Here is a 27278-nt window from a genome sequence, read left to right on the forward strand (position 1 = left end):
GAACACTGATGGGGTAAATGACTTGCAAGGCTATACATCCAGCATATGTCACAGACAAGACTTTCTGAGTCTAGGTTTTTATACCTCCAAAGCCAACCCTCTATGGACTACATAAGGCCACCTTATTCATGTCATTAATAGGCTGCTGATCACTCACATAACTCTCTCGTCCCTTGCTGGTATTTTTCGTCTTATAAGAGAGGAGGGAGAGATCCATTGAGGCTCTTGTGCTAATACCACCAATCTTGGTTCTATCACCACCAGCTAGCTTACTTCTAATTCCCCAGGACTACTCCCATACCACGGATTTCCAGCTCATTGCTTATAGCCCCCTCTCTACCTTGTTCCTACCATCATCTATCTACTGTCTTCTTGGATCTATTTCCATTTTCACTGATGATTTGAGCATCTGGTTTAGGTTGGTCCTCCTCATACTATCTTTGGTAATTTCAGCATTGTCCTAAAAGTTGCTTAGGTGAAAGGACTATGATAAAGAAGGGGGAAATACCCTATAACAACTAGTACAATCACTTGCACAGAGTGCCCTGCACATAGCTCTGTAAATGTGAGTTTCATGACAGCTCAGTAGAGCCCTGAATCCTAGCAGAGGGCAATCTGCTTCCCCTCAATGTAGGCCTGTGTGGACCATGCCAGTGGTGGCTTCTTTAGCTCCCCCTAGGACTCTAGAGAAAGGTGAGGACAATCAACTTCTGACTTGAAGAGCTCTGCTCCTGACAGAGGTTCAGAAATCTATTCTCTTCAGGTTACTGACAACCTAATGTTGAGACTGCAGATCTGTATCTCCAGGTCTCAAACCTTGTCAGCTTCATAGCATCTACTGTGAGGAATTTTATGTTGAGACAATAGAATTTCAATTAAACTCAACAAAATGACTTCTTTATTGGTTTGATTTTATTTTTCTTTTCTGGAGAAAGACTCTGAAGAATATATCAGTACTGATTCATCAATAGGAAAAAGAACATCAAATATACAAAGACAAAATTGTTAGAAATAATTTGGTATTAATATCACAGATCTCATGGATTCTTCCAGTAACATGATTAGCTTTGTGACTCTGCCAGTCATGGAATGCATTTAGAAAACACATTTCTTCACCACCAGGATGGAAAAATCACCCTTTAAATCTAAATCACACTCCCCCAAATCAAAACAGAAATACATAATGTGATATTAAAGATTGCATAGTTGGCCACTTGAATTTTCATCATTTATATTTTAAAGTTGTTGCATCTGGTTTGCTGAAGTAAAATCTCCTATTTTTAAATCTACTTTAAAGAAAGGATTATATTTTCCAACTCCTCCTGTGCCTGATGATCCTAAAAAAAAATACAAACACGTAATGAGATTTAACATGTTTCTCTTAAGATATAATTTTCTTTCCTTCCCTAGAAATTGCTTTTCATTTTTTCCTCTTAAGGATGGGGGGAGTGGGGTAGATTTCTTAGTAGCAATTATTACAAAGAGCAGATGTAACAACGTTGGATAGGAACTAGATATGATTCCTATCTATGAAAATTTGTATAAGCTCAAGAAGTGGTGCAGAAAGTTTCTTTCATGCAGTAGACCAACTAGAGGGGTGAAGGAAGTGGGAAGAAGGGGCTGAAGGGAGGGCTGTTGTCTTTCTTGGAAGCTTGCCACGTTGGGATTTTTCCCAACACAGGGACATGGGCACTTTTTATGGGGAAGGATGGAAATGTAACAAAATGGCTAGAATTTATATGTTGTGAAAGCCTGCAAAGCACTTTTACATGTATTATCTCATTTGATTGTATAAACTCAAGATCACTGGAGGTTTCTTGCCCAAGTAGATCATCTTTAGGAATAAATCACAATTTCTGTCATTCTAAGGCAGTATTGACAGAGTAGGGAGCCCTACACACTCTGTCAAAGCACTAATAGCCTCAGTTAAAGCTTACTCCTGAAGTCTTAGGTCACACACAGAACCATGGAAGCTAGGGGAACATGGGGCCTTACAGATCATCCTATTCAGGCCTCTCATTCTGCAGATGATGACAAAGTCTCCGACTTCCCCAAGGTCATAGAGCAAATATACAGCAGAGTCAGGGGGAGTCCCTGGGGGGATGGTGATGGTGGTAGCAGTTCTACTCTCTCTACCACAACAAAATACTTGAGAAATCAATCGCATAGTGAATTTGAGCTTCCTCCTCCATAAAATGAGGGACTGGATTTCTCAAGAATTCATGTTCCAGTCCTGAGATTCTATGGTCATGGACTTATATCTTTCTTTTATATCTTATAGTTAGTTTTCTTCCTAGCATCAACAGTTAGAATACATTCATTAACCACTGCTTTAAAAATATTAATGCCAACAGATGGTGATGTCTGCTTATAATATATGTTATAAAGATATATTCTCTTGGGAAATTACAGTTAGCTGACATTCTTCAGAAATGAGAGATGTAGTAGGAATTATTACTAATAGAACAGTGAAATAATTATTTATACAGAACCATTAAATGTGCCACATGTACATTTTAAATTGTTTACTAATGAATCCACACTTGAATTTCATTTTAATTATTTTAATGACAGGAAAAATAAAATTATTTCTTTATTGAAAGCAAACATGATAAAAATATCAGGCTATTATAGTACCCGGAAAAAGTCAAGATAATAATAGATTCACTAAGCAATGTCTTTTTCGTACTTGGACTCTGATACCAAGTGAATTACTATTGACAAATAAGTACTTAGAGATTTCAGGTGTCCTGAGTCTCAACACTGTTCCCAAGATTAAATAATAGGAAGAAATGGCACATAACAATGACTTCCAAGATGTCTATAGATTAAAAAATATAACTCCCAATTATTAAGGAAAAATAAGGCCATTATTATGATAATTATGTACAACACATTAATATAATTGAGTCAGTCAACAAGAATTTATTAAGAATTGACCATATGCCAGAGTCTGTGCTAAGAGCTGGGGATATAAAGAAAGGCAAAAACAAGGTCCCTGCCCTCCATGATATTATAATCCAATGGAGGAAGCAGCATGGATATGAATAGGTATACACAAGATACACCAAGGGTAAAGGGAAGGCAATCAGATAAAGGAAGGCTTTATCACTGGTAGGGGTGGGGTGGGGAATCTCAGAAAAGATTTCCTGCAGAAGGTAGGATTTGAGCTGAGTCTTGAAGGAAGCCAGGGAAACTAAGAGGTGAGTGGGTTGAGCATACAAATGCTTGGAGAGGGGAGAAGGAGGATTGAGTTTGAGAAACTTCAGGCAGGCCAATATTGCTGGATCACAGAACATTTTGGTGGGGGGTAAAGTGTAAGCAGATCCATAATAACAACTGAAATTGACAACAGATGGCTCTTTACATACATTAACCTAGGTTAGTTCAGTCCAATTCAATCCCTCACAGGTTTAAGTGAGTGCCTGGAGTATATAGGACAGTGCTAGAAAAACGATACAAAAACGGCAGTCCTAGCTCTCCAGAGGTTTTACATAGTGGTGAAAGTTGTGTGGAAGAGATGGGCTGAGGATGAGAGACATACACAAATGAGGATGAAATTTGCTGCTATTGTTGGCAGCAGCCAGGTGGCATGGCTGATAGAGTACCAGGCCTAAAGTCTGGAGGACCTGAGTTCAAAGGTGATCTCAGACACTTACTAGCTGGGTGACTTTGGGCGAGTCACGTAACTCTACTCATCTCAGTTCAGTCATCTGTAAAATGAGCCAGAGAAGGAAGTGGCAAACCATTGCAGCGTTTTTGCAAAAAAACCCCAAATGAGGTCACAAAAAAGTAGAATATGACTGAAACAATTGAATGACAATAACATCAAGTGTTATGAGAATTGGAAGGTGGGGGGAGAGTCTGGAGTTGGAGGTTTCAGAGAAGGTTTAATGAAGATCCTTCCCCACCTCCCAGAGGGTTGGTTTCAATGGACCGGCATGCAAATGAGAGAAAGGTCAAGGTGAGACTTGGGAGGTGTGGGGTGGGTCATTTCCATTTGGCTGGAATTTAGTATACCAAGAGGAACAATCTGAAATAAAGCTGAAAATTAAGTCAAATGTAGATTTTGAAGGGTTCCCTCAGTGCCCCAGGACCATTATTTTGGCAGCCATGAGGAGGACAGAAGGAGAGGGGACCTCTGAAGCTCGATTAGGAGGTCACTGTAACAGTCTGGGTGGAGGGAGGAGGGGAACACACCAGTAGCGAGAAGGGAAAAGCTCTAGCCTGAATGGACTGTTGTCAGTCTCCCCTCTAATAGAAGGTGAGCTCCTTGAAGGGAGGTTTTCTTTCTTTCCTGGTTTTGTCTTCCCAGGTCCTGGCACACTGCCTGGCACTTATTACATGCTTGTAGGACTGAACTGAATTAACTCAAGAAAGATTGTGGAGGTGGAAGTGACAAGACTTGAATGGAGAGAGGATGGATAGAAGAGAAAAAGTATGTGGAAGTAAAGCTCACAGTGAACATTCTTCACTTATGGTAGGTTCTGTGCCTTCCTTGGTTTCTTTTTAATATTCTGCCTCTAGTGTCCCATAATGATTTTCTCTGCTTCTTTTCCAATGGCAGATATCACTATGGTGATTTTTTTAAGTACTGCTTTTATTTGCTTAGGAAATACTCCATCTTGAAACATAATTTATTTCATTTTTTTATACATGAGCTTTTTCCTCCACAGCAGTGAGTTTTAATGCTTCTGATGAGGCTAACAGAGCTGTCATTATTTATTTGGTTAGCATCCTCACACAGTGTTAGACAGAAGAATCCTATTTATTTTAAGAGGAGAATGTTTCCCAGGGCCTCAGGTTATCCACTTGGGGCCAGTACAAGGCCACATGGTCTGTACATAGGCTGTGATTTCAGAGCCAGGAAATCTAAGCCTCCCAAAGTCAGAGCACTGGATCTCCTGGGTCCTAAGTCTAAAAGAGAGGAAGGAGCTCACAGCATGCAGATACTAGATAAGTGATTTCTGACCCTGGAGGTTTAATGTGTTGGTGAATCTTCTGCATTCTTAGCAATTTTGTAAGAAGTGTTGGCACTGAAGAAAAAGCAGTCTTTAACTGCTGGGTTTATCCCTTTTCCTTTGCCTTAAATTTACTTATGTTCATGTCTTACAACTCCCTTCCCTCCTTTACCATATTATAAGCTCCTTCAGGACAGAGAATAAATCATAGTAATTTCTGAAATCCCCTCCCCTTGTCCTTGCTGAATTGAATTCAGAGTCTCCACAGCAAGGGATTCTGCATGAACCTGAATAAACCCTCCACTTAGCATTATATGGATTTAGAAATGGAAGGGTTCTTAAGAGGCCATTCAGGCCACCTCCCCTTCTCCCCATTTTACAGATGAGGAAACTAAGGCCTAGGAAGATTATGGGATTGGCCCAAGGTCACACCAAGATGTGAACCTGAGCCCTCTGATATTAATTCCAGCACTCTCTCCACGGCTTTCCTCTCCTCATTTGAACCTAATTTTGCCCTGTTTTTCACAGAATTAAAGAATCACAGCCTTTTAGAGGTGGAAAGTAACCTAATGCCCACCTAGTCCACTTCACACCCACAAAAGAAGCCCCTTCCACAGATGTCTGTTCTTGAAGACCTACAGTAAGTAATGAACCCAGCACTCCTGGAGGCAGCCCACTTCACTTTAGGAGAGCTTTAATTGTAAGGAAGTCTAAAGTTCCTGCTTTGCAACTTCTAGACATTATTTTACATTTCATTTGAAAGGAAAATGGGGCCTTCTCCCTCTGAATGTTCTATGAGATTGACCCAATTTTTAGGAAAAATACAGAGATGAGAAAGGCAGGCAGAGAATAACCCCCAAGGCAAGCTGCCTGATAGATGCTTTTAATTGGTTAGCCAGAGCTTCCAAACTTCTTAGACTTGGCTTATAACTAACAGTATCTATTGGTATTCACACAGAGTTTTTATTGTTACTGCATATTATTACTCTTTCAATATTTATTTTATATTCTACTGCTATGATACTAGGAACAGTATAAATGTTGATCCTCAAAGCAAATGGGAGAAAACCATAAGCATTTGAATTACAAAATATGATATAATGCCTTGTTTTCACCATGTCAAGTAGGGTAAAAAACTTCTCTCTTAAGTTCTGAAATTCCATTAGTAAGCACTTATAAAGCAATTCATATGGCTTATATATGATAATCACAAAATATAAGAACTGAGAGGGGCTCAAGAGATCTACAAGTCCAAACCCCTTATTTTACAAATAAGAAAACCAGGTAAAATGACTTGTCACAGGTCACCCAGCTAGACAGTGCTGAAACCCAGAGTACCCAACGTCTCTCGTCCTCTTACCCAATATTCCTTCCACCACATCATATTGCATCTAATTATTAGAAGGCTCAGAAGCTCCCTCGTATAACATGAAAAGAAAGATTTTACTTTGGCATATGCAGGTGGCTTAATCACTACTCAACAGGGTAGCAGGTGAAGGGAGGGCACATCTCTTTTCTTGCGGGGAGGAGACACTTTCTGTCCCATAGCCAGAGTCAAGTTAATCCAGAGCAGCTGTCTTGAACTAAATGTATCTGACCATGGAGACCCAGAGGAGAGACTATGGTAGCCTAGATTACAGCTCTTTATCACCAGAGTTAGAAAAACAAGCTGAGTGCTTGGCTTCCTGCAGTGGGAGTGTACAAAAGAACTTGGCAGCTGAGGATCCTGGTCACTTGATTGCTAAAAAGGCAGTTGTACAGCAACATTAGCCACAAGGCTAACAATGCATTTCATCCTGTTTGGTAAGAACCATTTTCACTAAAGCCTTCCTTTTCTGATGCCTCATTGTAGCATGTAAATGGACTCTGATTTTTCAAGACTCTGCCAGTGTGGCATAAGAGTAGAGGCTGGGAAATGGACTACTATCTAAAAGCCAGCCCACTTAAGGACAGAGAGGTTTACCAGTGGAATGCTAGACCTAAAGGCAAGAAAACCTTGGTTCAGATCCAACATCTGATAGCTATGACCCTGGGGCAAGTCATTTAACTGCCCCTTGCCTCAATTTCTTCATCTGTAAAATGGGGATAATAATAGAACCCACCTTACAGGATTGTTGTGAAGATAAATGAGATAATATTCGTAAAGCATTTAGCATAGTATCTAGCACATATACTTAATAAATGCTTTTTCTCTTCCTTCCTTCCTTCCTTCATCTTAAATCTGTCCTTACATCTTACCTTAAGTCATCCCATCAATCTGTCCCCTCTCCAATCTGTCTTCACACAGTTGCCACTTTCCTGAAGTGCAGGTCTGATTACATTAACTCTCTACTCAATGATCTTCAGTGGTTCCTCCTTACTTCTAGAAACAAGTATCAACTTCTCTCTGTCATTTAAAGCTCTTTACAAGTTAGTCCCTTCCTATCTTGGCTGTTTTCTTATTACACATTACTCCCTTTTACAGACCTACCTTGTATTCATGACACATGACCTCACTGCTCTCCATGCCTTTGTACTGGTTCCTCTCTATTCCTGGAACCTCTCCTTCCTAACCTCTAATTCTTAGAATTTCTGGCATCTTTCAAGATTCCTCTTAGATGCCACCTTGCGCAGAAGGCCTTTTCTGGTCTCCTGCTGCCCCTAGCTGCTAATGCCTTTCCTTCTAACATATTATATATATACATATATATATATATATGTATAGTTTATGTTTCTTGTATATACTTATTCAAGTACACATTGCCTCCCTGTTAGAATATAAGTTCCTGAGGGTAGGAACTGCTTTCCATTTCTCTTTGTCTTCTCAGTACTTAGCATAGTGCATGGCATAGAGTAAATTTTTAATACAATAATGTTTATTGATTGATTAAATCCCATAATTTTACAGGTTTTCTCAATCAGATCCATAATCTGGCCTAACAATTTATAGCCAGTTCTTGCTTAATATGTATACAGTAAAAACTAAGTGGATGAAATTCTTATCAACCACACTATGCAAGTAACTGGATGAACAGCTCACTGAGTTAGAACATCAAGGCCTCTCTCTGGATTGGCACTATAGATAATAGTGACATATGCTTAGAATTGAAGTAGAAAAGAAGGTTGCTTTGCATTTTGGAAACCTTGTAATGTTTTCCATATCTTGTCTTCAATGTAATGTCTTCAGTGATTCCAAGTTACTCCTTTAAAAAATACATCTTTTTAACACAGATGTTTCTCAAAGATGACATACAGTTGTATATCTGGTAACTACAATCTCTGAAGAACTGAAGTTGTGGTTTCACTTTTTGCATACTGTTTTGCATTGTAGCTCTTTGTGTATGTTTTACTTCCTCTACTAGATTACAAGTGCTTGAAGTCAAGGACCATGCATTACCCTTGTGTCTCCTCTAGCCCTTAACAAAAAACAGGTGTTCAATAAATATTAATGGAATTAAGGAACACCACATAGAATACCTCACTGTGTTGTAAGTGAATGAGAACATCAGCTGTGTAGAAATGACAAAGACACTAGAGGCATGCCACCTGTTCAGTTATAGAATCAAAGCATCACTCTGTAGAGCTCCTCAAGAGGACTTCCTCCTCACACAAGTAAGTGCTGGGCAATACCTTTGGAACTTGAGATAGAATTGAGACAGAGAGCACTCCACCATTCTGCTGTCACCAGTCCAGCTGGTGGAGTTTACTGCTGTTCATCCCCTAGAGTTAGCAACTCTCATCACTTCTTACTGTTCAATTCTGCTAATACTGAATTCCTACTTGCCTAAAACCAAACCAATCCTCTCTCCAGCCCTCATTTCCTGTTCTCTTATCACCATCTGCCTTAACCCTATAGATTTCATGTACCATTCCAGCTACTGTGCCTTCTCCAATTCCCATTCCGTCATCAATACATGTTCACTTTTTACTTGTTCTAATATTTCTTCCATCTTCCTCTCTCTTTCTCCAATGTACTAATCTCTTTCTTTCCCATTCATCTTAAAAACAAACAAACCTCACTTGACCCTACCATCTACCCTTACACTCTCTTACTCTGTGGCTCTCCTCTCTTTCACAGGCAAACTCTTACAAAAAGCTATCTACATTTCTTGCCTCCATTTCTTCTTCTCTCGCTCCCTTCTTAACCCTCTGCAGTCCAGTTTCTGACCGTGTCACTAAACTGAAATGGCTCTTTACAAAGTTACCAAAGATCTCCTAATTGCCTTCATCCTTTCTGACCCCTCTGGAGGATTGTTGACCACTTCTCTTCCTAAATTCTCTCTCCTATAAGACTTCATGATATTTCTCTCTCAAGGTTTTCTTCTCACCTGTCTCACTGCTCCTTTTTCAGTCATCTTCCCTATCTGTGCATACATGCAAAACTTTAGTTTGGGATCTTACTGCTCTCTACACGCTTACTCTTGATTATCTCATCAGCTCTCAAGAGTTAAATTAGCATTCTCTATGCAGATGATTCTCTTTTCTCTCAAGGCAAAACTTCAACAGTTTTCTCCTTTGGACTAAGAACACTTTTAAACTCTCCATTTGTACCTTCATCGTATAGTCTGCCTTGTGTTACGATTATTTGAAGTGAAAAAAAATTCCCATTTGGAGTCATAGGTACAGTATCTGTTATTTAATTCCTGAGTGACTTTGATCACCATTTTAAAAAGCAAAAGCATTATTTGTGATCTTTCCATTTTCATTATTTTTGGAATTTTCTCCTTTTTCCCATATTTTAAGAATCAAACCCTCAGTTCCTTTAAAATTGTGTTGCTCCTAGTAAGGCATTTTCTTATATATATATATATATATATATATATATATTCAGTCCAGTCCAGTTCTTCTTGCCAAGTCATCCTTTTAAGTGTCACTGCCATATTCTCACAAAGTATTTTTGGTAGTAATATTAATAGCAAAGGCTCATATTTATATAACACTCCAAGCTTTTCAAAGCACTTTGTGTTCACTTTTTACAACAACCCTGAGAGGTGGGGGGCTATTATCATTCCCATTTTATTTATGAAGAGCTGAGGCAGACAGGGATTATGTGACTTGCTCAGGGTCACACAGCTGGTAAATGTCTGGGGATGGATTTGAACTCAGGTCTGTTTTGACTTCAGGCCCAGTGCTTTGTTGTCTGTGCCAACTAGCTGACTTCTGTGTTAATCAAGTCCAACTATACCGGTTCCATTATAATTGATGAGAGTTATGTATTATGCTGTATTTTAACCTGAAAATATTCTATGGATGATCTGACTTAGCTGGATTTTATACTAAATTCTCTGTGACTTATTTTCTCTTTAAGTTGCTTTTCGCTGTTTTATGAGTTGATATTGTTAATAAAAGCAGTGAGATGGTGCAGTGCATAGAGCACTGGCCTGGCTTAAAGAAGACTCAAATCTGCCCTCAGGCACTTACTAGCTATGCGACCCGAGGCAAGTCACTTAACCCTGTTTGCCTCAATTTCCTCATCTGTAAAAAGAGCTGAAGAAGAAAATGGCAAAGCCCTCCAGTATATCTGCCAATAAACCTCCAAAATGGGGTCACATAGAGTCAGACACGACTGAACAACACTAATGTTAATAATCTTGTGTCACTCTTTTGAAAATGTCTCCCTAACCCCACGGATGGAAACCAGAAACTCATCTGTAACTTACGATCTTAGAAAGTTGCCTGCGAGTACTGGAGGGTGTGACTTGATCCTGACCACGTAGCTAGGATGGATCAGAGGCAGGGCTTGTCACTGCTTTCTAAACTAGCATTTCTTATGGCTGTTTTGTTTTCTGGAGTGGAGGGTAAGTGTAGAGGATCTAGCTCTGAAAGGGGTTACAGGGCCTCTCTGGTCCTGGCTCTTCATTGCAGAGAGTCCGGTGCCTTGTCCAAAGTTTCAGATTCTCAGCACTAAAGACAGTATTGAAACAGGTCCAGTCTTTCTCTAGAACGCTGAGTGCTCTGCCCCATGCTGTTCGCCCCTCATGTTTACGGTCTGAAGCTGGATCTGGTCTGTTTCAGCTGCCTGGCTGTGACAGGCTTTCACAAGCTATTTTTTAAAGGGAAGGTTTTATGTATGAAGGATAATCCAACAGCTATTAACTCCAGCTTTGACTCTAGGCTCCTAACCTATCTAACACTTCTAAAGTAGGACCTGTGAATTATGAGACAACAATTGAAAAAAGCAGAAGACAGCAGTGGCCCTGTTTTGCGTATGCTTCATCTGAAGAAAGGACTGGGCTACAAAAGGAACTAGGCTTCCTCTGCTGTCACAGCCATGGAAAACCAAGCAACTCTGGGCCCTGCTTCTCAGACTGTGGTTCAGAGAAGGCTTGGCTGTGGATATACGGGAGCAAGAAGACAATGCCAATTCGTTCTTGCTTCCCTGATATCAGGGGAAGGCTTAAACATAGACTGAGATACTAACAGGCTAGACTCCCTAAAGTTACAGGAATGTTGTGAATAAGTCACTGAATGCTGTCAAAATTATGTCACTTCCAGCACAGGAAACAGTGGGGCTTAGCAGAAACAGCACTGGGCTGTAGTTGGAAAATCTGTGTTTTAGTCCTAGCTTTGTGACTTACTAGCCAGGTGGCAGTAGTAAAATCATTTAACCTCTCTGAAACTCAGATCCCTAACCTAGAGAACTAGGGGCTGGACTAGATGGCTTCTGAAGGTCTCTCCAGCCTTAGTATCCAAGGATGACAATATCCTTTGGCAGTTCTCAGCTAACGGTGCCCATCTGGAATAGGGGTAGGTCACAAAAAGAGGGGGAGGAACAGGAAGGGGAGCACGAGGGCCGGGAGACAGAAGCTAGAGCAATCAGCTTTGTTCCATGGCAGGCCTGCTCACCTCTCTCCCACCTATTTTGGTCAGGCCTCTCCTTAGGAGATCTGGGACCTAAAGGGAGAAGGCAGCTCTTTGTATTTCAGAAGTGGAGCTCTCTTTCCATTGCTTCCCATCCCTGTTCCTCCACTAGTTCTCTGACTCTAACTAGCTTGTTCCTTACTTCTCTGCCTTGGTTATTCTGTTTTTCCTGCCTAGCCCCAAGTGGGTATGGCATACTGTGGACTGCTGCCTCATAAACACACTTCGTCCTAGACATTTACCAGAATGAAGAAAACAGTCAGAATGTTTCTGAATCAAATAAAGATCAAAATGCCCTTAAGCTAATTATATTTTAAGCTATATTTTGTATTTTAAGAAATACAATATCTCAACATCTTTGTCTCTCTCTTCCTCTTTGAATCTCTCTCAAGAGGAAAGAAAAGAGTAAGTGAGAAAAGATCTGGATCAGTATTGTGATCCATACTTACTTGTTTGTTAACAGAAGAAATTAGCAAAGCAGAATCACAATACATCAAAGCAAGTTCTTTTTGTCCAAGATCTTTGTAGCACTGAAAGAAAAGAAATCAAATTAATGGCCTAAAAACACAAAATTTCAAAACTTTCTTAAAATTATTTTTAGTTACCTTTGCCAAATATACATAGTTGTACTTGGAATATCCAGGTTTTAACTCTTCAGCCTAGTCAAAGAATCAAAGCAAAACAAAATGAAAACAAGTAAAAAGGGACAAAGGGAAACTTAAAAACAAATGATGCTAATAAAATTGATCAATTTCAAATAGCAAAGTATGAATTTCACTAAGATAATCTCTTACTTCAATAAAGGCATATCTTTTTAATCAGATACAACACTACCCCATATTTTGGAAGAAAATATAATTTGCTTTTGGATCAATTTACAAAAACTGTACCGGTTATTATCTTCACAGAAATTATCATTGCATGCATAGTTTCTGAAATTATGGTTTCTGAAATTTCTCTTGCAGATAAATAAATTTTACTTAAACTCAAGATAGCTCAGACAACTGAATTTTAAAAATTGACTTCACAAGCATGGGATTGAAGAGAAGTGGCTCGTAATAGTTTCCATGTAAAAGATATGGGGGTTTTAGTAAAATGCAAACTCAAAAAGGGTTGAGAGTGTGATATAGTTGCCAAAAACCCAGTGTGGTTTTAGGCTGCATTAAAAAGACACAACACAAAAGAGAGGGGGGAAGGGGAATGGTAGCAGAGATGTTAGAGATCTCCAGGGCTGTATGATGCCCTGGTTTGGAATACTGGGTACAGTATAGGACACTACACCATAGGAAAGAACACCACTGACAGCATGGAGTGGGTCCAGAAGAGATTGTAAGAAGACTGTAAGCCATGCTGAAGAGGAGCAGTTGAAGGAATTAGGGATGTTTTGCCTGAAGAAATGTGTGTGGGAGTAAGGGCAGGGAGAAACAGAGCATGATATGGCTATTTGAACATTCTGCAGGGATATCACGGGGAAGGAGATTTGTTCGGACACTCTGTGTCTATGATACGGGAAAGAAATAGGATGCTAAAAGTTACTGGCATCTTCTGTTGACCACATTTGAGATGAGTACCCCTGATCTTTACAAAGTGGTGTTCAGGTCTCCAAAGAGCAGGGATTGCCCCCAAAAGAGGAGGGTCCTAAGTTCCATGTTGGAGGTTGGAATGATATTGGGTTAGATTCCTTATTTCATCTTCATCATCATCATCATCTCCTCTCCCCCTCCTCCTTTCTTTACTTCTTTTCTTTCTTCTTCTAGAAGACATTAGAAGCCTTTCACAATATGGCACAACTGACCTTTCCAGTCTTTTTACACATCACTACCTTCCTTTCACCCTGTCAAGCCCAACTGGTCTTCTTTTTATTCCTCACATGTCCCTCCATCTCTCATCTCTGGCTTTCCTACGGACCTTCATACTTGGTGTCTACTCTCTTCTCACCTGACTTTTAAAATCCATTGCTTCCTTCAAGATTCAGATCGAGTGTCACCTTCTGACTTGAAGCCTTTCCTGCTACTGCTGCTTCCTCCTCCCCAATGACCTTCATTTTGTTTCCTATATGCCACATATGTACATACTGGTTCCCTAACAGAACACAAGCTCCTGGTCTAACTAATGATTATATACATGCACAGGCAAAGAGTTTTACTCTGCAACTTCTGATATCAGAATAAATTTCAACGTCGCATCCACTTGAACAAGAGTACAGTGAATAAGAACCATTCCTTTAAAATGTCCATAATTTGGCAGAGCACTTTATATATAGTACCTACAGATCATATCCCTTTTAACTTTGTACTTTCAGTGCTTCCTGCTAGAGACCATGTGCTCAATACAACCTGAGTCTCTCTTTCTATATAATTACTGCCATACTCTGAAGCATCTATCCAGTGATCTATCTTTCCACACATAAAGTAGTAAATGCATGTATACACAAATACTTGCATCCATATATGTGCATGCGTGTGCGTGTGTGTGCGTGTGCGTGTGTGTGCGTGTGCGTGTGTGTGCGTGTGTGTGTGCGTGTGTATATACACACACACACGTATCCCTCCTGAAGTGTCAAAATTGAAGGCTGTAAGAATTGCTAGCATTAGAGACCACCATTCATACAGGCCAATGCTCCAATCTGTCAGGATCTTTTTGGAATCTGAGTCCAATCTAAACCCAGTGCTCTAGCTATCCCTCCCATCTTTGTATCAAACATGCTATCTATGCCTTTATATGGAAATGCTAAATAAACATTACGGGAGGAAGCAAAAGTCCCCAACATACTCCATGCAGATTTCCCTCCATGTGGACAGTGAACCGTTAACAGCTGCTTCTTGTTTGTATTGTCATCATCGTCATTCTGCAGGAGGGGAGCAGGGTTAACTTCTTAGTGACTTGGTCTGACATGAGTCACTTCAATTGTCTACAATGGTGCCACAGCCCAGTCACTGCTCTCTGTGGTCCACATAAGGATTGGTTTAAGAAGCTGGGGATGCTAAGTCTAGAAAAGAGAAGGCTTTGGGTACATGACAGCACTCCTAAAGCATGTAGAGCAGTGATTAGATTTGTTCTCTTTGGCTCCAGGGAGTAGAACCAGAACTGATGTGTGTAAGTTGCAAAGTGGCAAATGTAAGCCTACTGTCAGGAAACCCCCCATAAAACCTTTTGTATTACCAATAAACACCTGTTAGTAAACCACTGCCTGAAACAACAGCACACAGTCCTTGTCAGAAAGAAATTCTAGGTGCCATGAAAGCATCTATCAAGTATAACACGTCTTTTATGCTCAAGGAATGAATAACCTAGTCAAACACAAACAGAGAATAAGAAATATATATACATATATATATGCGTATATATGTATATATATATGTATGTATATATAGTTGAGTACAAAATTATGATTCCAACTATAAAAGCTACATAGCAAGGAACTCAGAAGGCAGACAGAAATCATTACAGGCTTAAGCAGTTGGGAAAAGTATGCCTTGATCACGGCTTGAAGAATGGGTAAGATTTTGATAGAGGGAGAGAAAAGGAAGCAGGGCATGCATGGTGCTTAGCAAATATTGTCAAAATGCTCACCTATTCTGATTATAAGTAACTAAGAGTTCTCCAGACAGAAATGTCCTTACAACGGAGCTAGACAACTCACCTAGCTTACCAAAGGGATAGGGATAAAGATTGGATCTGTGATTTCCCCGATGCAAGGAACTGCTATGTGAAGAAACTTCCTCAGTCAGGGTCGCACTCATGGTTACATAGTTCAGGTCAGACGCCCAATGTGTCAGAGGTGGGCATCTTCCTGGCACCAAGGTCAGTTTTCTATTCTTGATGACATACTGTTCTGCCTTTCAAGCTATCCTAACTTGATAGAAATAGATTTTACCATCATTCTTTTGCTATATTGTTACTACCTTTCACTTGAGCTAATGAATAGAAATATCCATTAAGATAGAGTGACCTAGAGGGTGGCCTGAGCTGCGGGGTTGTTGCGAATGATGGCCTGGGGAAAGGAAGATGAGCAGGGTGATGATGATGATGATGGCAGGATCTATGTGGGGAAGCTCCCAGCAGACGTGAGGGAGAAAGACCTGGAGGACCAGTTCTACAAGTATGGTCAGGTCAATCTTGGACATGGAATTCAAGAACCGCGGGGCCTGGCACTCTTTGCCTTCGTAATCTCCGAGGATCCCAGGGACACAGAAGATGCTATTTGTATGGAAGGGTTATGATTATGGCCAGCGGCCAGGGATGCTGGGGGTGGAGGGCCCTCGCCATCCATGATGTGGTTGAGTTCTTGTCTCAGGCGTTACTCTCTCAGGCAGCTGGCAGGATTGGAAGAATCACATGCGAGAAGAAGGAGGCAGGGTGTGTGTGCATGTGTGCGTGCGTGCGTGTGTGTGTATTATGCAGATGTGCAGAAAGATGGCCTGGGGAGAGCAGAGTTCTTCCCTGCCCCTCAATGGCGGTGGCTGGACAGCTCCAAATGCCCTCTTCCACAGGGTGAAACTTCCTATATCAGAGTTAACGTAGAAAGGAGCAACCAGCTGTGGCTACTCCCACTGCGGTCAGGTCGAGGGGCGTGAGTCTCCACCCAAAAGTAGGGGCTCCCAGTGCTACACCTCTTCCTTTGCACCATACTAAAAGCGCTGATGATGAGGGGTTAGTCGTTCTTGTTTTGTTTTGTTTTTTAGTGTACACTGAGTTGCTCTCTGCTCAGAATCTACATTCCAAATTGACTTAGTGTGTTAGGAATTTTTTAAATAACTGTTTTTAAAGGAAAAACGACATACAATACAACTATACAAATACAGTATCTACCAGGGCCACACTGGTAATGAAATATTTTGAACTGCTGCAATTGTTATGGTTTAGAAGTTGCATATTTCCCTTTCCTCCCCCAATTATGGAGAAAAATCTGCTGTGGGTTACTCTGCACAGACAGCACATTCTGTTTAGAAATATAATTCTAAAGCTTTTTCAAAAAAAGATAGAGTAGACCACGGTGAAGAATTGCACTTATTTCTGAATAATTATAAATGTGTGTATATATATACACACACATATATGTTCATACACATTTATATATATACATATACACATGTATATACATATATGTGTATGTGTATGTGTGTATACACACACACACACACACACACACACATACACACACACACAGTTGGCCAGTAATGAAATGAGGGTAATGGTGAGATAATGATGGTTGGATAGCTAGCTGATGGACTCTTCTGAGATTCACATCAAGCCAACAGATCAAGAGGAAAACTCCCACCATACCAGATCAGCTCCATGTTGAGGGCTGAAGGAAAAAAAGAAAGTAAGCATCCCAAAGAATAAGGAGGTGTGCATGTGTTGTGAGTTGTACCAATGGAAACAGGACTTTCATTGAGGAGATCATAAACCCATTAAAAAATGAAGTATAATAAATTGCCCTTCAGATTTCTACGTCAGTATATAATGTGGTTTTGGTTTGTGTGACTTGATCACTAGAAACTAGAAAAGATCACTGCTTGATGAACTGACAAAACTGAAGTTGTGAACCTAAAAAGTTCAGGGAAGATCCCAAAAAGGATAAATCTTGACTTTGCCAGATTCCCTATATTAGCTTAAGCAAAACAATTAAAATTATTTGGGTTAAAGATTTTCTGTCTGTTGATACTCTATCATTCTCTCACAAGAGAGTGTCATCTATTACCTATCAAAGGTAATTTGAATATTCCAACTGTCCCATGCTATTGTATGTAAGAATTATAACTTTTACAGGAGCATGTTCTTTAGCTAGCTAGGATATTGTTAAGATTGTGACACACAATTAAATTTCTTTAAAACAAAAGCAGGTAGCCAGGATTACCTTCAGGAAATTTCTCAAAGCTTCCTCTACAGATGAAGTTGGTACCATCCCAAAGAGAGCAGAGGCCATTTTCTTCTCCATCCAATTCAATTTGAAAACCTACAGACAAACACTCCGTTTAGCTGGCTGTCTTTATCTGTTTTATTTGACCTTATTATGTTGATAGACTTAAAGTTATTAAAAAGTTTTGATAAAATTCTAAAATAAAATGAATTCCCTAAGTGCTATATTAAAATGATTTTAGAAATTGCCATGGATAGGAAATTTGTATATACTCTTTAGAATTTAAAGAGTATATACTCTTATATACTCATATTAATGAGTATATAAGAGTATATACTCTTATATACTCATATTAATGAGTATTCATTCATATTAATTCACTTACTTCATACTGGCTGTGAAGATCACATAATACTTTTAGTCATAGCATATGTTAGCTACCTATTATTTTTAGTGCAATTCAAAACATTAATTTTTATATAATAGATATATTTAGTTCATTATCACAGATAACGAATGACCCAAGATTAATGTCCCACAGCATGAAAAATTCATTAGTGTACTATTTTCATGTTCACTATAAAACTCAGTCATGTGTTTCAATAAATCAATCAATCAACAAGCATTAAACTACTGTGTGTTGGGCACTGTACTAGTTCCTGGTCTCATAAAATGTATTATAATCTAATGGAAAAGATGACATGGAAACATATAGGTACCTGCAACATGTAAACACATGTATGTATATGTGTGTATGGGTGTGTATACACACACACACACACAAAATGAATGTAAAGTAGCCTTAGGGGCAGGCACTAGCATCTGAGGGAACAGGAAAGGCTCTATGCAGAAAGTAGCACTTGAGCTCAGTCCCAAAGGAAATTAGGGATTTGAGAGGTTACCTATTTATTTTGTTAAATATTTCCCAATTATATTTTAATCTGGGCCCTCACTTGTGAAGAGCCTGCTGGACACATGTGACATCTCTGGTCACCCCTTCTCCATAGCCACAGCACCTAATCCAGATACTCAACATCTTACATCCAGATTGTTCCTAACAGTTTTATTGTTGCCCTGCCATCAATCTCCCCCCTTCTTCAAACCATCCTTCACACAGCTGCCAAAATCACATCTGAAGGCACACACCTGACAGTGTGACTCTTCCACTTCAAAGTTGCCTAGAAGATGTGGCTTATACTCCTTGGCTTGGTATTTAAGACCATTTAAAAGCTAGCACCATGTGCTATCCAGGTGACCCTTCATACCACCACTTAATATATGATGATTGATTCAACTCTCTGTCCATAAATTGAGCGTACGGTCTTCACTACTAGGACTTCACACAAGCCCTCTTCCATACCTGGATTTACCCTTTTCTCATCCACAATTCCAGGTAAATGCCTAGTATGTGCTAGGCACTTAGTAAATGCTTGTTTCTTTATTTCTACCTCAAAATCCTCAACTCAACTCAAGCGTCATCTCCATTGAGAAATATTTGGTGATTCCCCAATGATGAGTGCTCTCTCCTTCCTCAGCTAGGGTTTGGGAGGTCCCTTTTGTTTTTAACCACCTCCAGTGTCCTGTCTATACTCTACCTGTGTTCCTATTGTGCTCCTCCAGGAGGATGAAAGCTCCTTGGAAGCAGGGACTACTGACTGTTTCCATGTCATGTCTGAAGCACAAGGCCTTGTGCACACATAGTAGGTGCTTATTGAACATGTGAGCTAAGATCATTATTGAAAAGGCGCTGAGAAGGGAAGGAGAAAGAACAAAAGACACATCTTACATCTGTGACTGAGGTTTACATTGACTAAATAAATGAATATAGAATAGCAAATGTGTATCACTGTAACATGACGCTCAGACATCAATCTAGAGATAAAAGAGACCCACTTACAGAATAGCAGTATCTTCCATTGAGATAATACAAAAGGGGTTCATCAGGTATAAATTCTAATGCTATATCTAGATGTTTCTGAAAGAAAACCAATCAAAAGGAAATATCATTTAACAAGTTTAAGGCATTAATCTTAAATTGCACTGAGATCTAGCAAAACAAAACAAATCATATTACTAATTTTATCAAATAATGTTTCAAAACTAATTTGTTACTATTTTTAGTAAACAACATTTCAAAAATACATGTTCATTATATCAGACTCTACATCTGATGACCAAAGAATTCTACATTTAGTGTAAGGGAAAAATATAGAATATTCAAAACCCCCAATTCTTACCGGTTTGTAGTTTAATTTAATGATCCAGAGCAGGGCAGGCAAAATTCTAGAAGGCTGAGCCAGAATGAAACGTCTGATAGCCAAGTGAAAAGCAAAGTCAAGTTACCCAGGCATGGTGAAATTTTTTTTTCTGTTCTTACCTTGTTACTTTTTTAAAAAGGTTAAATGTTTCTCAACATTATTCATGCCCTGGTGTGTTGAAAAATTGTCTCCTCTCAGAAGAAATCAATTTTCCTTCTTCTTAATAAGGAGATCAGGCCCATTGTGTATAAAAGAACATGAAGAACATCTGTGATGAGGCATGCCATTAAATAACCTAATATTTAGTAATGTTGTTAATAATACTTATAACTAGCACTATTTTATTGCATTCTCTTAGAAAAATTTGCAATATGAATTATTGTTTCCTTGGGAAGAAAATTATCTTAATAATCCCAAACATTAAATCATTCCTTTCTTGCTTTGGACTACAGAATAGATAGATATACTTTGCTTGATGGAAAATCATTATGCAGAAATACACATTTGGGAATAGTTATCCATATCTTATAACCTATTTTTTATGACTAAATCATAAAACATTTATAAGAGAGATACTAAACAAATACCAACAGAGCCACTAAAATCTAATTTAAATGGCTAAGTAATTTAGGATTAAAATTTTCTATAGTTAATCCACAAAATGGAGACTCCAGTGTAAATAAAAGAAAACTCAGCACCTCATTAGTTACACAAGACTCAACAAATGTCTACAGAGGCCTATGTGTCTTATCCTGGTTCAGTCTTCTAGAAGTTTGTCTGCCCACTCTAGATCACTAAGTTAAATTGCAAGCAGGTGAGAATTTGGAATTTTAAATATTTTATATTTTGTAACCAGTATTTTCCCCTTAAATTGAATGTAGAATTCTTTGGTTATCATATAATGAATGTGTGTTTTTTGAAATGTCATTTACTAAAAGTAGTCTTAGTTTTGAAATATTATTACAATATAATGATGTGTTAAGAAAAATGTTCAGAGTCATGTAGAAAGGAGAAAAATAATGGAAAGACAGTATGACTACAAAAGATAAATATCTGCAAAATCTGAACATGTAATTTCAAAAGGAATATAAATAGCAGAGGAAAGGATAGCAGATATTTTTCCTGGGTATAAGTAGATATCACTGAATTTTAGATTTCATTTTTATCAAATAAATGGCATTTATATTCCTATTGGGGGCGGCTAGGAAGTGCAGTTTTCATAATATATTTTGGTGGTCATGTATCATGAATGTAAAATTAAAGGGAAAAGCCTAAAGCGTCTTTCCTGTAACTTGGGGATACATTTAAAAAAAGATACTGATACAAATTTTTCTATCAATCTTCAAGATTGTTACTAGATCTCACGTACCTATAATTATATGATTAATTTGTTATCAATGAATCTAGTGTCTAATCACTAATTTATAATATAAGCAATATTCACCTGCTGTCTAATTTCTCTTAACCTAAAATTATGATTCCATACTCATTTTCAACAATCTCATTTTTATTAACTTAAAGACAGCTATTTAAGTTTTCTCATTGTTCTAAAAAAAGATAAGAAAATCCAAACGAGATCTGATTTTGCTGAATTACTTAACTTTAACAACTTCACTATATTAAAAAATATAATTCAAAAAAGATACCTTAAAAAGATGGCCGTATCTGATTCTATTCTGTAATCCCCCATACTCAGCTACATAGCCACACAAATTAGCAAACCTACAAAAATACAGTTAAAATAGTGACACTTTCAATCACTTCAGATTAAACCATAAAAATTATTGATTCAGTCAGTGGTAATCAAAAGTATTCCTACAAATTCAAGAGACATAAAAATGAATAAACATTAAAATTAAAGACTTTCCGACAGGAAGAGTGCAGCTAAATAAAATAATACATTTTTCTGGGTATTTTATTCTTTTAAATATTCTTCTTTTTTGGTTGTATCTATGCATAAGCACACATAAAATTATTGTAGAAGGAATATGTCCCTCTGGAATTATATTCTTATTAGGCACACACAGGCTGGTTTAAATATTATCATATCAGTACACAAATTATTTTGTATCAAATATGTACTACATATGACAGGGACTTAATAAATGGTTGTTGAACTAAATGAATATATATTAAACAGTAAACAATAAATATATAACAAAAATACATTAAACATTTGCATCTTATATGCAAAATAGTTGCAAGACAGCTCTAGCTGATAAAGATAGGAACCAGGGAAGGCCTCCTGCAGCAGGTGGTGTTTAAACTGAGTCTTGAAGGAAGCTAGCGGAATTAAGATCAGGAGGTAAAGAGAATATTCTGGGCATGTGGGGACAGCCAGTGCAAAGGGATGGAGAGAGGAGATGAAGCAATAGCAAGTGGAAAGGCCAGTGGAGCAGATCATAAAGTGCATAGGGTAGGAAGGGGTAAAAAGACTGGAAATTTAGGAAGCTTTTTAAAAGCTTTAAATGTCAAATGGAGGAGTCACTATGTGCTTTTGGATACTACTAGATAGGATACCCCTTGGACTTAGTGAGGTAAAATGGCGAGATCTGTGTCAGGAAAATCATTTTGGTAGCTGATGGATGAGTGGGGAGAGTCTGGAGGGAGGGAGACCAATTAGGTAACTACTTCAGTAGTGCAGGTGAGAGATAATGAGGGGGCTGTGTAAGTGCAGAGGCAGAAAGGACGAGATTTGGTGATGGATCGGATATGTGTGGTGAGACATCAAGAAGACACTAGAATGGTGAGCTTGGGTGACCGCAAGGATAGTGGTGCTCTGATAGTATGTTAAGTTTGGAAGAAGGAACGATTTTTGGGAAAAGCTAACGAGTTCCATTTTGGACAAGCTGAATTTGAGATACTTATGAGAAGCTGAGATATTCAAAAGGGAAGTGGTGATGTTCGATTGCAGTTCAGGAAAGAGATTGAATATGGATCTGGGAGTCATCTAAACAGAGATAGTAAGTAAACCCATGGGAACTTATGAGATCACCAAACTGCTACCTTATCACAAAGTCATTCATTTGTGAAGGTACTTACTAACAAATACAGGAAGTAAGAATAAATCATTATTTTCATTTTAAGAAAAAATCCAAAGGTCACAGAAAATAGGGCTGGTTCCAGTCAAAGACATCACTTCTGCATCTAATCTTTATCCTGCCCCTTGAAATATTCCCTCAAACTCTACTCCATGTTTCCTTCCCAGTTCTCAAAAAAGGAGATTAAGCAAATCTTCATGTTTTGCCTCAAATAAGTTCACTTTTCTTATTTTCTTTGATATTGATACTAGACTCTTCTAATTACTCCATCTTTCTCACTGACTCCACAAACTGTACTGTGAGCTGGCCTGGCACTTTGTTAGGATTTCTCAAAAACCACCCAGCTGGGTAGGATGGGAAGAGATGAAGTCACTGACCTACCCTTCTCAGTACTATCTGTCTAACAAAACCATCCCCTGGCCCTTCCTCTTGAACCTTCACCTTCAGCTTCCTAACCACCACAGACTCCTGATCCAGGTCTTAATGGACTCAGGGACCCTCAGGGAACTTAAATCCATTTTACCATGATCCAGTGTGAATAAATTCTCATTCAGGCAAATCCCACTCCAATGGTGGTAAAAGTTATTCTGAGGCTATACCTGGAATCCACGATTACCACTTGTAAGACCACAGCATGGGATCTCAGTCACTCCCTACTTTTTCAGGTGGTCTTTGAGTTATTATGATATATTTTTTCCCATGAGCAAGAAATAACCCTCCTAGATGTATTTCATACCCTGGGAAGCATGGGTCCTTTCACTCTCCTTACCTTCCTTCCCACAACTGATCTTATGGACTTATCAATGACAGGATCCTATGGCTCTAATTTCTGGTGTTATAGCTCTTCTCATCTGTGCTGAAAATTCAAGGCCACTTGGGAGTTTCTAAAGCTAACTCTGAGGCAGGGTTTCATTTATAATTTGACATCTCTGGCTGGATTTCTGTATTCTTCATGAGGAAGAATGAAAAGTTCCTTCTCTGACAAGATTATTGGGACCTTGACCATTTATAAATGATACACTTTTCCTCAGCTCCTTAATCCATACTTAATAGGCTCTCTAGGGGATAACCAACTTAATGATATCAAAAGAAGAGGATGAACAGAATACTGTATTTTATACCAGATAGAGCCAATCTGAATATATATATGTACATATATATATATATATATATATATATATATATATATATATATATATATATATATATATATATATACATATATATATAAATGCTCTTCAGTGTGCGCAATGCCCTCACCATATGGCAACGGTTCATAACTTCTACGTTCTAAGACTTATGGAGTAATCATTTAAAAAATATTTCAGCAGGGGTGGGAAGAAAAAGAGAGAAACGGGGTGGGGGGACAGATGGAGGGGAGGGGAGCGAGAGAGATGAAAAGAAAGAGGGAAGGAAGAAAGAAGAGGGAGAAAAAGAGAGAGAGGAAGAGAGAGGGAGAAAGAGAGAGGGACAGAAAGAGGAGAGAAAAAGAGAGAACATTTAAATATGAAATGAAAGCTAAGTCTAGGGTTACTTTTCCTGGGGTTCTTCCTGATAGTGTCTACCTATTTATAGCAAATATTCCTTCAGAAAGTTTTTTAAAAATTGGTTTTTTTTTTAATATGGAGACAAATGATGAAATTTTTGAGAATAAGTTATACCAATTGCCCAGCACTGATGAGAAAGAGGAGAGAAAAGAAGTGAAGAAATAAGTTCACCAGGTTCCAGTGTGCCAACAAATTCTGTCCAGGCAAATCACGCCTTAAGCTGGTCAGTAAGTCACATAGGGCTCTGAGTACTAATGATTATTTTCAGTTCAGAAGCAGTGCCTGTTCCTTGCAATCAGCTCATATGTACTGCAAGGCTCCAAATTCCCATCGTCTCCTATCCCATAATCATTCAGCTGCACTAACCAAATTAGAAATACTGAAAACCAAAGGAGAGATTAATAAAATTCAAATTAAGAAAACTATTGAACTAATAAATAAGAGTTGGTTTTATGAAAAAACCAATAAAATTGATAAACCTTTGGTCAATTTGATTAAAAAAAGAAGAAAACCAAATTACCAATATCAAAAATGAAAAGGGTGAAGTAACCTCCAATGAGGAAGAAATTAAAACAATAATTAGAAATTACTTTGCCCAACTGTATGCCCATAAATTTGACAATCTGGGAAATGGCCCCACATGTACAAAAATATTTATAGCAGCTCTCTTTGTGGTGGTCAAAAACTGGAAATCAAGGGGATGCCCATCAATTGGAGAATGGCTGAACAAGTTATGGTATATGAATGTAATGGAATACTATTGTGCTATAAGAAATGACAAACATGTGCTATAAGAAATGACTTCAGAGAAGCCTGGAAAGACTCATATGACCTGATGCTGAGCGGAAGGGGCAGCCAGAACCAAGAGAACTTTGTACAAAGCAACAACCATAGTGTGTGAGGAATTTTTCTGGTAGAAAATGTATGTAATGATGTACTTCACTGAAATGCATGTACTTAAAAAATGTCCAATGGACTCCTGAGGCAAAACACCTTCCACCTCCAGAAAAAGAACTATGGAATTGGATCACAGACAGAAACAAACCATTTTCTTTTGTGTTAGGTTTTTTTTTTTTTTAAATTTCATGGTTTCTCCCATAAACAAACAATTTAATTAAAAAAAATCATTCAGCTGCTCTTTCCATTAAACCATTCAGACAGGCTTTTAACAATATTAATATGACTTCTAATAATGCAGATTACCACTCATTTACACTACCCAATTATGATGTCCATGTCTTTTTATGAATCCTTCATAGAGGAGTTTCCTAACAATAGACTTTATCACAGTTTATATTACATGTGATATAATATAAACATTATAATGTTATATGTAATAAGGTATAATATATAGTTTATATTATAAATGTATAACATTATGTATCATATACTTAGTTTATATATTTATGTATGTATATGTATATGTACATATATACATATATATCTATCACATATTAAACACAGTAGTCACTTATACCCCTTCAACTTTCAATTTGATGTAGTCTTTGAATGACAAGAACTAAGACCACACGAAGGGCTTCCCTAACGAAGAGAGATTAGATTTATTCTGCATAGCTCCAGGAGATAGAAGGACCAATGAGAGGCAGCTTTGTATATAACATAAAGAAAAAAAAATTGTAAATTACCAGACCTATCCAAAAAGGGAATAGGTTACTTGGTGAGATACTGAACAGCCAATCATTAGCAGAATTCAAAGGCTGGATTATTACCCGTGAGGGATGCTGTAGAGGGGACTACAATTAAATAGGAAATTAGACTGGATGATTTTGGAAAGCCTTTCCAACTTTGAAATTCAAGGACTCTATGAATATTTTTATCATTTTAATTCACTGGTAGTATACTTCTGTTTACGCTGTTGGTGTATACAAACTGTTGGGATGGATCAAAACATAAATCCATGTTTTGGATGGATCAAGAACAAAGTTTTACATGTAAATTTTATAATCATTTGAGAATTAATCACATCAGAACTCTTACCCTATAGTCTTGTATCCCCACCTAGTGGCTCAACTCAGAACCAGAAATAATGACAGTACATGGGAATGGTAATGAGTTTTCTTATCTTTGAATTCACTGTGAATAGTCCTTGAAGCAAATGACAAACACTTAAATCTTTAAGTTTTTCATCAATTTTTGCTATTATTACAGGAAAAAAAATCATCTTTTTCATCCTTTCTAGTGGGACTTCAGATAAAAACAATCCTGGGTCAAGTTATTTTTTTTATTTAATCCTTTTTTTATTTAAAGTTCTATGGAACACAGAGAGACAAAATAACTGCTTTTTATAGATGAATAAAAGTATTAGGATATAAGATCCTACTAAGAGCATCATCACTGTGACTCTTGTTGCATGCAGAAAGACAGGGATGTTACACACCTCAATTTGCTTACACATGACTGATTACTTCAGAGAGCTTCATATATTTTAAAAGTTTTTTATTCCACTCAGCTTGGAGACTATTTGGTATGGAAATAGCTACTAAAAACGTTATTCTTAAGTTTTTAGAGATAAAGATTGTATCCAGGTAATTCAGGGCAATAGTTTGAAAAATTAAGGCCATTCGCCAAGAACTTCCTTCTTGTCACCCTCTTCATCTCATGTCACTCAAATGCTTTCTCCTCATGTTCTCCTTCGCCCCTAGCTCACATAATGAGGTGGCCTTTCTGCTTGCTGGGGCAAACTATTCTTTCTCTATGCATGAGTGATTCCAATCTATCCCATCACCCCCACCAGCTGCCTTATCATT

The 27278-nt window shown here is 38.2% G+C and overlaps 1 protein-coding gene and 1 pseudogene across 13 annotated transcripts in view; one reads left to right on the plus strand and one right to left on the minus strand.

Moving 5' to 3' along the window:
- Positions 1-894: 894 nt before the first annotated feature.
- The window catches only part of RMDN2 (regulator of microtubule dynamics 2), a 100759-nt gene continuing 74375 nt past the window's right edge, over positions 895-27278 (minus strand). For 12 of the 13 annotated variants that reach the window (XM_072635847.1, XM_072635846.1, XM_072635852.1 and 9 more), the window contains 6 exons: positions 21569-21644; positions 19562-19639; positions 17662-17760; positions 12407-12460; positions 12251-12331; positions 895-1337 (listed from right to left, as the gene is read on the minus strand). In XM_072635847.1, coding sequence (XP_072491948.1) covers positions 1287-1337; positions 12251-12331; positions 12407-12460; positions 17662-17760; positions 19562-19639; positions 21569-21644 — 439 coding nt within the window. In that variant the 3' untranslated portion in view covers positions 895-1286. Of the gene's footprint in view, positions 1338-12250; positions 12332-12406; positions 12461-17661; positions 17761-19561; positions 19640-20041; positions 20142-21568; positions 21645-27278 lie in introns of all 13 variants that reach the window. The other variant, XR_011972802.1, reaches the window with a different exon arrangement.
- On the plus strand, positions 15791-16446 carry LOC140529923 (serine/arginine-rich splicing factor 9 pseudogene; annotated as a pseudogene).

Source organism: Notamacropus eugenii, chromosome 1 (genome assembly GCF_028372415.1).
Source record: "Notamacropus eugenii isolate mMacEug1 chromosome 1, mMacEug1.pri_v2, whole genome shotgun sequence".
NCBI lineage: Eukaryota > Metazoa > Chordata > Mammalia > Diprotodontia > Macropodidae > Notamacropus > Notamacropus eugenii.